This window comes from Indicator indicator, chromosome 20, assembly GCF_027791375.1.
Source record: "Indicator indicator isolate 239-I01 chromosome 20, UM_Iind_1.1, whole genome shotgun sequence".
In the NCBI taxonomy this organism is placed as follows: domain Eukaryota; kingdom Metazoa; phylum Chordata; class Aves; order Piciformes; family Indicatoridae; genus Indicator; species Indicator indicator.
Genome location: NC_072029.1, coordinates 17,140,879 through 17,153,225, shown reverse-complemented (window position 1 = coordinate 17,153,225; position 12,347 = coordinate 17,140,879). Strand labels below are relative to the sequence as shown.

Sequence of the window (12,347 nt, the reverse complement as noted above, 5' to 3'; positions counted from 1 at the left end):
GATCACTTGTAGATGTTTTGGAGGGGAAGAAGCACTTGTAACAATCTTGATCTTTTTTAAAAAAGAAAACAATTAAAAATAATTAGTCACAGAACTGTTTTTCCTTCCTAAATATTTTTTCCCCGTTTAGGAATCATGACATATGTTTCTTCCATGCCACCCTCTATTTCTGGTAGAATGTAAATCTAGCCATCCTTTTTTGGGTACCACAATCACAGAGTTTTACCAGAGCCCTGGAAAAGGGAGAGGAACATTTCCTGGGTTGCAGAATCAAAGCCTCCATCATCAGTGCCTGACATCACATGGCGATTTGCCAGGTCATTCGTCTGCTTGCTTAAGCTAACAGAATTTCCCAGGAAGTGCGTGGTCACTTCAAGAGTGATTTATCCTGGCAGGGTAGCACTAGGGTAAAGAAGCAGTAGGCACAATCCAAACAGAAACAAACCAGTTCATACCAGAGCATTAAAATTCAAAGTCTAGACTCCAGCTTGCATACTGTTCCAGCTTCTTCACGCTACTCCGGTGCAAAGCAGAAGGCAGCAAATAGCTACTGACACACCGCATCTTAAAATATCGATGCAGGTCAAACTCAAAAGCAGAAGTACCTGCTGGCATCTACTCACCATGGATGGGGATGTTCAGATTCAAGTATCCATTAAGAACACACAGCAAGAAACAGTTAGCAAGCATCTTCAACAGGGAGAGTCTGTATGACAGTCACACCAAGCAGAAACAACTATATTCATGTATGACCAGTGATGAAGAACAAAGTGCACACAACAGCTCCAGAAGCATTTCCAATGTGTCTTGTAAAAATCAAACAAGACACACTTCCAGTGCTGCAGACTCACTGCATGCACCCACAAAGCACTAAACCAGAGACAAAATTTGATTCTAGTGTCACCCATGACCAACAGTGTGCAGAAGCACAACGCACTGCTCCACACACCATTCCCCCAGGAATGAAAATAGACAGAGGGGATAGGAAAATCAAGTGGTTTTAACCCATGACATTTATGTCAGATACATTTGTACCCTGATGGATCAGCTGGAGAAGTTAATGACAAGGTCCAGAGTCTTTCCCAGGAGCAGCTACCTCCAGCCACGCTATGAGCTCCCATCCCACCTCTACTTGGAGACAAGGTCTCCAGCACTCTCTGCCCACAACACCTGCTGCAAGCCCCAGACCTACAAGGTTTGGAGGCATTTTGGATGAGGAGAAAAGATTAATAAGAGGGGAGCACAACTAGCAAGGGTAGCAGTTGGAAGGAGCATCAGATCAGGTCACTCCTAGAGGTTGCTGTTCCTGGAACCACTGCAGTTACAGTTTGCAGCTTTTATCGGGTCCTGCAATAAACTATGACCATTCTTCTGCCTGGTCTTGCTTTCTAAGTGTTATTTTCTATTGTTCTGTACCAAGCAACTGTCAGCCCTTATCAGCACCTCCCCGGTCCTGCTTGTTTTCCTGTTACCTTCCATTATATCATGCTAGTTTTTCAGCCTTGACTGGAATGGCGTTTTGGAAGGTGTGATGAGCTTGGCAGCCTGATCTAATTACTGCCTTCCCAAAACAAGTCACAGAGAAGAAAGAGGAAAGAGAGGGGGTAATAAATAAATAAATTAAAGGGGAAAAAAAAAAAGAACGACGACCATTTCAGTTAGTTAAACATGCTACTGCCCAAGAAAAGACCTGGAAGGAAATGGGGGGAATTTGCTAACTTTCACTCAGTGGTGGAGCAGAGCTGCTTTCAATGTGCCATATTGACTTACCGCTGCTGGAGGCACAATAAAGGCAGGCCTTGGAGTCAATGTGGGCTCCTGCAGCTCTGTGTAAACTCTGCTTAAAATGTATTTCAAGGAACTTGATCTATTGACATGGCAACTGTGAAAACTTGAGTCCATTTGAAATTTAAATAGCATTTCCACTCTTCTCTAAATGCCAGTCGCAGGGTGGGCCCCACTGCCCTTGTGTGGAAAATGCTTTCACTGGAAGACATCTCACCCAACAGAATGCCTCCAGACACAACTGCTCTCCTCAAAGCAGCCAGCACAACTGATTGGGACCCCTTTTTGATGCAAATTCGTATTATTCTGTTGGGGAACAGCAGGTGTTCCTCCATGCTTTCCTTTAGAAAAATTAGGACCTTGCTTTCTCCCCCTCCTTCTTGCACTTGGCTCCCAGTTAGCTTCAACCGCTCTCACCCTCGGTGCATACTTGGGTGCCTCCTGGGCTGTGAAGTACCAATCAGCACTATTCAGGAATGGGACAGTGTGCACTGCCGATCCGTAAATATGACTTTTATTGCACATGACAAAAGCTACATGGCAAATGCCTTCAACAGAGTGCACAGAGTCTTCCCAGCATGGTGAGCACAAGTCCTCTTTCCCATTGCATGGCCATCGAGATCCACCACGGCATGATTTGAGGTTAAAACACAGTGAAAGCATTTCACAACCAATTTCATTTGACTTACACAGCTGGACTACAAGAGCCTTACCACCAACCTTGCAACCTAAGTCATCTGCTCCAACTATAGGAAGAAAATGAAATGGGTCATTGTGGCGTATTTCAGGGTCACTGTGGTGTATATAAAGGACCTGTGAAAGCTGCCCACTGTGCAGGGAGCACACTCCAGGAAGGACAGTGTTGTTGGGGAGTTATGTGTCATTCACTGAAAAGTCTACATTAAAGTAGTATCAAAAGGTAGGAAATGAGATTAAGTTCTTATTGTGGTAGGAATCATTCAAGCAGGAAAGGAAAGGCTCCTGCCCTTCTTCCCTCTCTGCACTGCCACTCCACAATTTGCCATTTAATTTGAGAAGAAACAATGGAAAGGGAGAGCAAGAGAGATAAGAACAGAAATCCACAAGAAGGCACACAGATAATGTGATTTTATGTGGGTACCATCTAAAATTCATGGGGTTTGGAAAGTTAAACCCCTCAGCCTCCTACAGAATTGTAGCTCCAGGATTCCCTGAATGATCTATCTTAGGAAATCAAAAAGGCCAGGGCCTTTCTCCAGTATGTGTGAACAGCAACTCTGTGTAGGATCCCTGGAGTCTTAAAGAACAGTTTAGAGGAAAAAGAAGCATCTTCATGGAGCCATTTAAGGAGCACATGAAAGAGGAGCCGAGGCCACCCGCAGGAGCGCCAAACGGATGGGTAAGGCTCACATCATCCGAGTGACGCGGCACAGCACCACATCACCTAAGCGACCAGAGAGGGAGCTGCAAAGAATCTGTAAAGAGGAGGAAAAGGAGATTAAGAAAAAGATTGTATGATCCTGGGGATGAAGGAAATGTTGTAAGGGACAAGGAAAGGCTGGGGGATGTTCACAGAGGTGATGCAGTGGGGATGGCTGGAGGGATGGTGGTTGGAGAGGACAGGAGCAAATGCTAGGAGCCTAGACACAGGAGAGGACATAGCTTTTGACCGTTTCTGCAACTTGTTTTAAAAACTACAACTTAAACCCACACCCAACAATAAGGATAGAACTCTCTTTCTGACATGTCTTCTACTCAAGCCTGACCTCAAATCCGCTATTTGCAGTTTAAAGAGCCTATTAAAATGTTAAATAACTAACATTTCTTCGTAGGACATTTAAAATACTGTCACTTCAATCCTATTCAATAATAAAAAGGGAGAGGGAAGAGTGATAAATCAAACTGATTTTATTTTAGTGCTTCAGAATCAAAACAAAAGTCAATAAACTTGTGGGAATATTACATCCAATTTAAGTCTCAAATTCCTAATCTGAGACCTGTTTATTTCAGCTGAATGTGAGATACACATCTTTAGTTGTAAAAATCAAAAAGACATTTCCAGCAAATTTCCCAGATTTTATTACCAATAATGATCACTGTCTTTATTAGGGGCTCTGTTATGCTGGACTCCTGATAAAATACAACCTGTACCATTAAAAGTCTACCTGGCTGGCTTACAGCATGTGGACAACACAAAGAAGAATAGCTAATGAAGAACTGGAAGAAGATTTGAAAGTCTCTTTATTATTTTCTTTAAAAACAATTTTAGTGAAAAAAGACCATTACTCGATGGTTCTAGCTGCAATGCTTTTTGATATATTTTTATATTATATACATATATATACACACACACATACACACGCATACACATTTAAGACTTTCCTTTCATTTGTAAGAAGCTCCTCTTTGGAGCAGCTTGGAGTAGAAACATAACCAGAGCTCTCAAAAGCAGTCCCAGCACTCTCGCAGTGATGAAGCACGTGGACTGCGGAATTAATCCAGAAAGTGCTGCTCACAGCACTAGCACCAAATGTTCAGTGGTGAAAGCAGAGTTGGAACAGGTCCAGAGGAGAGCCACAAAAACAATCAGAGGGCTGGAATACCTCACCTATGAAGAAAGGCTGAGAGACTTAGGATTGTTCAGCCTGCAGAAGAGAAGGCTCTGAGGAGACCTTATTCTGGCCTTTCAATACTTAAAGCAGCTGATAAAAAAGCTAGGGACAGTCTTTTTAGCAAAGCCTGCTGAAACAGAACAAGAGGTGATGGTTCTAAACTAAAAGAATGGAGATCCTGTATTTTTTCCCTTTGATCTCAGAGTCACAAAGCAAAAGCAGGCATGTGCTGATGCAAACTAACCAGTTTTAAACAATATCAAACTTTTAGCTCTTAGTATCTTTCCACCAAGAGATGAACACTCGACCCTTCCACAGCTACACTTAAAACTGCTGCAGCAAGGGAAGTGCCATCTCTGTAATTGCACAACAATTCTCAAGTGAGGAAAAATAATGCAGAAAACTAAGTAAAAAAACATTTTTTGAGGACATACAAAGCATTATGCTGATAATACCCTTCAAGATGAATGCATATACAACATTTCAGGTGACATTCTGATCTGCCAGGAGGATGGCTTCTCCTGTGACCTGCACACATTGAAAGGATGTAGGAAGAAACTCAGACTGCCAAGAGAAATCTGTGATATAAATGCAATAAATGTAAAAATATGTGGGAAAAATACTTGTATACCCTTCATTTTATATGCCTGGCTAAACATCCTTTAACAAATTAAAACTCTAAAAGACATGCTGAATCAAAGTCAATGTCAAAGCACAATGCTTGACATTTGTTTTCTAAAAATTAGTTGTTGGCAGCATCTAAAATGCTCTGTCACAGCAGAATTACAGCCATATAATTCACTTTTTATCTTCTCAGAAACAAGGATGACAAAAATGTATTGGCCAGTCACACCACAGTTCGTACCAACAGCATTCCTGACATCTGATCCTGCTCCATTCTGCCTTTGGCAGAAGTTTGGAGTTTCATTCTTGAAGTTGCATAATAGATACTTTTCATTTGTGATTGAATGGAAGATTATAATCAACCTTGGGATACTCACTGATGGAATAATGCCACCCAGTCCACTATAAATATTTATCATTTTTTCCACATTTGTTAGTATAATTAAAGGGAACGAAATTCAATGCAACAGTTGGGGGAGGGAGGGAAGTAAAACCTGTTATTTACAGCGTCCTTTAAAATTAAATGTATAGACATTAATTGCTTATTATACACACTGTTATTCAACCAGCAACACACAGAAAACTGAGCCAAAGAGAAGAGCCTGCTGCTTATAAACACCCTGCCATAATTCGTTCCCGACCGGTCATTCAGGCAAGAGAAGGCACAGGGCATCTTGTTTGCTTCATTTGCACCAGCAGCGAATAGAAGATGCTACCACAGCAGCATGGGATCATTTTACACACCACAGCACCCAGTGAATGACTGTGCAGTGTCAGATGCTACCAGCCCAATTGAGGACTGTTTTATACTGATACATCCCAGGCAAGATAAATACGATTGGCCCCTTTATCGCTATATATAAACCCACCTATGAGCACAGAAATGCAAGGGCATAGAGTGATTAGGAAAGGCTGTTCCAGCCCCATCCTTACTGCTGCTCCTCTTAGAGAAAAAAAAAAAAAAAACAAACAACACAAAACAAACAACACAAAAACCACATCCATCACCTGGGTACTAAATTTACAAAGGCAAACAACCACCTCACCACAAGCTGAGAAAGTCAGAGTTTACAGTGCAGTTCCTGAGTAGGAACTCCCGTTTTCAAAAGGGTCAGATATTTTAGTTCAGAGGTTTTTAAAGGCTGTCTTCAGTGAGAAGAAGGTGGATTTTATTCTGGTTCCATCGCCTATTCGTTCTTTCTTTAATAATACATGCTTCTGTTAAAAAGGGCAGTGCACTATTTTTAGACTATCCCATAACATATAAGAAAGCATCAGCTAGGTTGTTTTTTTTTTTAATCTTGGTACTGCAAAGGTTTGGGAGTCTAGAAAAATGGGGCACAGGTAGGAGTCAGTCCCAAGCAGCAGGGAAGGACTGCAGACTAGGTGACAAAGCACCAAAAACATGCCCAGCTTTCTTCGACTCTTTTCAAACCTGAAACGTGCCAACGAAAAAGTAGGGACAGAAATAAAGAAAGAAAGAAAGAAAACCCACTGAAGTGCTATTGCTTGGAAACCACTTTAATGAAAGCCACCACAGAGTATGACAAGATGCCTAACCTACACTGACAGGGAAAACAGGCAAATGAAATCCACACAGCCACTTTTACATGCCCTCTGCTACAAAAATAGCTGGATAATAACCACTTCGCAGCTGAAGACGTTTGCAGCATCCAACACCTCAGTGAATCTGAAGACTGCTGCTGTACGCTGAGGAAACCCTTCTGGAAGCAGCAGCTTTGAAACAGGAAGATTCTGCTTTACTGTCGCTGTAAAGGACAAAGCTTACAGGAATTAAGGGATGTCTCAGTCCCTAGTCAATAAAATACTACTATTTCTTCTTATTTGCTTTGTTACAAATAGGCTTAGGTTTCTTGTTTTCCCCAATCTTTTCAACACAGGAATGTGGTGCACTGGTTTGTTTCTAAAGGATGCTGCTGCCTCTGCACTCAGTTTCAGGAGACCCATAAGAAAGTCACACCTTGCTCCCCAATCTCCTGGGAACCTGGGAAGGGGAGCAGGAGATCACATTCTCTCTCATTTCACTCAAATTTTATTACTCTGAAGAAGAAGGAAAAAATAAAAAAAAAGGACAACCAAACAAAAAGAACAAAAAGTTTGGCACTGAAACTGAACTCATGTCCCAGGATTTGATAAGCAATGCTGAGTTAGGCTGATAAAACCCTGACTCCAGCCACCAATGCAGGGCAGGTCAGACACCAGGCTCTACAGCAGGATCACATCCAAAACAATACACGTGGAAAAGGTCAGTGCTCTAACCTTTACTCATTAAACCCTTCCTGAAGCCCAGCACAGTTTGCTTTCTGGATATAACAGCATCCCAAAAAAACATGTCAGTGACACACGAGCTTTAAAGAAGATCTCTGAACCCAAAAAATAAATGCCAAGTCACATGCAGTTACATATGCCAAGAGACTTTTTGCTCAAACAAACTCAAGTGCATTTTTAAACCTGCTGTGTTGGCTATGTCCCACCCAGTGCTCCAGACCTCCTCACTGCCTACCTGGATATATCCTTGCACCATTTCAGAGAATATAGGTTGTTTCCTCCACGTGAGAGCAGTGAGAAGCTAAAAGGGATGGTGCCATCTTTAGGAAGCCAAATGACAAATAGGTAAACCAAAAAAGAATGACAACAAAACTCAACCCTAAAAGTAGAAGGACTGCTCTCTGGCCCAATATTAAAAAAAAAAAAAAAAACAACCAAAAACAAACAAAGCAAACAAAACCTCCACAGCAACAAACAAACAACAAAACCTGCTGTGCAGGGTGCCCACTTCACACAGCCAAGCTGCCGTTATATCCTAACCACACTTTTATTCTTTCCAGGTTATACATTATTTTTTTAAAAATCCACATTGAACATTGAGTCTTATGTTTTATAAAGCACAAGGAGAAGGTTCTCTCTCTCCTTCCAGCAAAAACCAAAGTGACTCAGCCAGGTGCTAACACTTTGGACCCTCAAAGCCATATAAAGAAGCATTACACCCTGTTTGTCAGAGCATTTGCAGGTACCACTGCAGTGCAGTGTCTCTTCCAGGAGACTACAAACACATATGATCAACTTCCAGTTCAGAAAAGCACATTTTTCACTACTTTTGGCAACATCCAGCATGAGTCCCCTGCTGTGATCAGTTCAAACTGGGAGTCCAGCTAACCACCCTCATCTTTACCCCACCAAATTGTTCAACCAAGTAACAAGTGATAGGACAAGAGAAACAGCCTCAAGTTGAGCTGAGGGAAGTTTAGATTGGATATTAGGAAGAATTTCTTCACTGAAAGGGTTATCAGGCATTGCACCAGGCTGCCCAGGGCAGTGGTGGAGTCCCCATCCCTGGAGGTATTTAGGAGTTATGTAGACGTGATGCTTTGGGATATAGTTTAGTAGGACCTGTCAGTGTTAGGTTAATGATTGGACTCTATGATCTTAAAGGTCTTTTCCAATCTGGGCAATTGTGTGATTCTATAAATTCATTCAGGAAAGTGATGGCCAGGGACAAGGGCTGAGGTCCCTGAATTTTTCGGTACCCTCAGATCCCTTCTCCAACACCAGTTGTTCTAGCAGATGAATGGGAATAGCCCCCCCATTAATCACCCCTCATTTCAGAGACAACATATTCCTCTGTCACAAGAAGCTATTCTGCAATCAAGAAGACAAGACCATGACAATCTCCACCTGCTAAGGAGCAGAAAGATCTCTGCCCTCTCCCCCTTCTGGAGCAGCAAAATCTCAGTACCTTATATCCTCTTAAGAGCCACTACTGCTCTACATGCCCCTGAGAGACTTAGAGAGCCTCAGCAGGAATACGCACAAAATCCTCATCAGCTGATCAAAAGCTTTCCTTAGTACCACCCTTTACATAACAACCAGCTACCACCACCCTAATTAGCCAGCTAAATGTAATGAATTCAGTTCGCCTTGCCTTCACGCACTTTCACTGCCACACCAGGCATAAATTAAGGCACAGGACAACTTGCCCCACAGCACTTGAGTGAAAACTGGAGAGTCTGGGGATGTGGAAACGCTGGGTGAAACCATTCCCCAAGTCTACAACTGAAACATTAACCTAGATCAGGCTAACAAAATCCGAGCATACCCAGAGGAAAGCCCCATTTACTGCTCTGGGTGGGGTTTTGCAATGCTTTTCTCTCAGCCAAAGATGGAGAGGCAACAGAACAGCTGCAGCAAAGGAGTAGATGGGTACTTTGTTTTTTCCCCTCTTGGTCCAGTTCCCTATTACACTGTAAGTAATCTCTGCTCTCATCATCAAGAATGCTTGCAATGACTGCAGTATATAACTCAAATTTTCTCCATTGGGCCCCCCTAGCCTGACTTAGGTTAGTATCTCTATCAAGCTTCCATTTCCTAGCCTAGGTTTGCAGCTTTGGATTCAGCATTGGGGGTTTTTTTTGTTGGTGGTGCTGGTGGTTTGGTTTTGTTTTGGAGATTTTTTTGTTTTTTAATTGAACCTCACTGTACTCCACATAAGCCCTGCACTTAACGAAGTAAACAGCACTACAATGCATTCCTCCACGCTAGCTGAACCACTAAATAGCTGCCTGGAGTTTGAGGCTGAAGCAGCTGGGTGTTGGATTACAAACGCAAAACAAATGCCAAGGCATGGCCGTGATATGTGCAATACATTGATGACCTACTGCGCTTCAATAACTCCTTGGAAAGCAGGCAGGCCACTCAAAATGGGTTGTTTTTACACCTAAGAGAGGAGAGAAATTAATTTGTGTTGATAATGCAAATTTGAAAAGTTCAAGGTAAAATTTTTGCATGGGTAAGAAATTACACCAGCAAGAGGGGGCAGGGGAAAAATTCAGCCTTGCAGGGTCGGCATGTTGGGAGGGACAGCATTTCATACCTCTGAAACGTTTCCAAAGGGCAACATCCCTCCTCACTGATGCCAGGAGCGAGACTCTTGCTCAACATGGCCGGGCAGAGGATTTCCGAGGACAATGGTGGCAATTTGAGCCCACTCAGATCCTCCTTTTTCCTGCCTAGAGTACAGCAGTGCTCTTCAAAGCACATGGAGTCCACAACGAAAAGTCCCAGCCAGATAGCAGACATAAACATTTTAAAGCAGTGCATCAGCATACCACAATCTCAAGTACACTGAGTAAAGCTATCTGTGGAGCTCCCTGAGTGCTTTTGGGTTCCAGACAAGGTATGCAGGGTCTCTGACCCCATGCACAGCAGGCTCAAACGAGCGTTTTCATTGAAGCTACAGATGGCAGTCAAAGAGTAACATCCCCGACAATTGTATTAGTTAGAGTTAGACCACTCTAACATCATTATAAAGGCAAAGCAGAGAAGCTCTCACCCACAGCTAAACAAAGTCCTGGGAGGTCACCTAACCATGCCATCAAGAACACTACTGATGTCTCATCTCTACTGAAATTCACAGCAGAGGAAGGAGGACACAGTAGCTTCTCTCTCTGCTACAGCACACCTACTCAGCCACAGAGTCACAGCTCCCCATTGCCTTGTCTTCCCCAAAAATCAGAGTGTAGCCTAGTTTAAAGCCACATGTTGCTGAACCACAAGCAACATTTCAAACCCTCTGCTTGGTGCTGCAAAGTTAGCTACAGGGAGTTTGCACCATACAATTGCTACTCTGCAACACAAAATGAACTACCAATGGTTCCAAGTATTTTTTTTTTTTTTTAAGCAAAAAGGCATGAAAATGCAGATCTTTGGCAAAGGCAGACTGCAAGGAACTGGAGGAAGCCCTCCTGTAGCACTTCCAAGGTTCTCTGTAGAAAGAGTGACAGAGGGGCTACCATCCACCTCCTCTCAGAAGGGAGCCAAAACTTCTTTAGTATCTCAGCAGCAGATGGGGCATAACCAGCAGCATCTCAGCAGCTCTGTCAACTTCCTGGTCGACTGGGTTGGAGAAAGCTGCACTCTTGAATACAACATTTGAAAGTGTTCCTTTTTTTTTTTTTTTTTTTAAACTTTCGGAGGTTGAGAAAAAGGTCCCTCTTGTGTTCAAACATCCCTGACAGCATTAAAGCTGAATTCATTCAAAAAATGATAGTAGTTTACTGTATCCAAGGCTGTGTCTGGACTTTGCTGCTCCTGCATAGGCAGGATGGAGTAGCTGGCTCTGGCTAACCTGGCTGGATACTCAACAATGGTGAAAAAACAAAGGTAGCAAGAAAACAAGAAGAAAATTCCTGTCTGTGCACACAGGATGGATGAAGAGGTGATCCAAACTGGAAAGGGGAATCATTTAAGAAAGGAGTCAAAAGGACACATGCCTTACAGTTAATAAAAGTAGCATCACACTGAAAATGCATTTTTGCTTGATGACAACATTCCTCCCCATGAAAAAGGGGAGAAGACGGGAGAATTTCTGACTCTGAATCCAAAAGAGGAATTACTCAAAAGCCACTGCGGCTGCTCTGCTCCCAGTCTCCATCCAGCCCATTGCTCCTGCCCCAGCACTCAGGTGAGGAAGGAGGCTCACAAGCCTTCATGTACAACCAACAGCCCTCAACTAAAAAGTCAGGATATACCCTTAGGAAGGCAGACAATTTCTGAGAAACTGGATTGGGCTTGAAAGCATTATGAAGCAGATATAAAGAGGGAACAGATATGCTCACCAGTGGCAAGCTGGGCTAAGATCAGCATGGGTCTACCTGTCCCCAGTGGACGCCTCCTGCTCACCCACTGGATGCTCTGCTGAGTTATCTCAATTATTGCAAATGCTTCCTTTACTCCCTCTGACACTGGGCCACCCATTGAGCACAGCAGAGGAGGTCAGCTCATGAAGGGGTTGGAAAGGCAAGGAAAACTCTGCTATCAGAGAAAAAAAAAAACCTCCCTTCACTCTGTCCCCTCACACATGCTTTTGTCTCAGGTCACCAACCACCCGATGGATGCAGAGAAACCAGCTACCATGAAGGAAATGACTGCCCTTTCATGCCACAGACTTACAGCCCTCTCCCACTGCTGAGACAGCTCAAATTTTAATTAAAAAGTGCAGGGTTGTGCTTGTAGCAGAATAAAGAGGGGGAAAAATAAATTTAAAAAAAAAAAGAATCACTGCAGTAAAATGCCATTTCTTTCTTGCGGCCCAGTGTGTACAAAACCCTGGCTAGTTTTGCCAACAGCTGGTCCACAACCTGCACAGTATTTCCAGAAGTGTTTCCAACCCAGTCTACTCAATTTAGCTAGAATAACTCACTCATTTCAGAACAGCAGCTGGAGAGGTTTGCAGTTTTGCTGCTTGTAAAGAGGAGAAAAAGTCTGGATGATTTTTAGGAATGCAAAACAAAACCCCCAAAAAAATAAATAAATAGAAGCAATCCTTGG

The 12,347-nt window shown here is 42.9% G+C and overlaps 1 protein-coding gene across 1 annotated transcript in view; it reads right to left on the bottom strand.

Annotated features, from left to right (window-relative positions):
• Positions 1-11,774, bottom strand: part of ACVR2B (activin A receptor type 2B) — a 76,189-nt gene extending 64,415 nt beyond the window's left edge. Inside the window, exons 1-3 of the mRNA XM_054390102.1 lie at positions 11,636-11,774; positions 4,122-4,249; positions 3,175-3,239 (exon numbers count right to left, since the gene is read on the bottom strand). Of these exons, the coding sequence (XP_054246077.1) occupies positions 3,175-3,239; positions 4,122-4,249; positions 11,636-11,774 (332 nt within the window). The remainder of the gene's footprint in view (positions 1-3,174; positions 3,240-4,121; positions 4,250-11,635) is intronic.
• Positions 11,775-12,347: the final 573 nt, after the last annotated feature.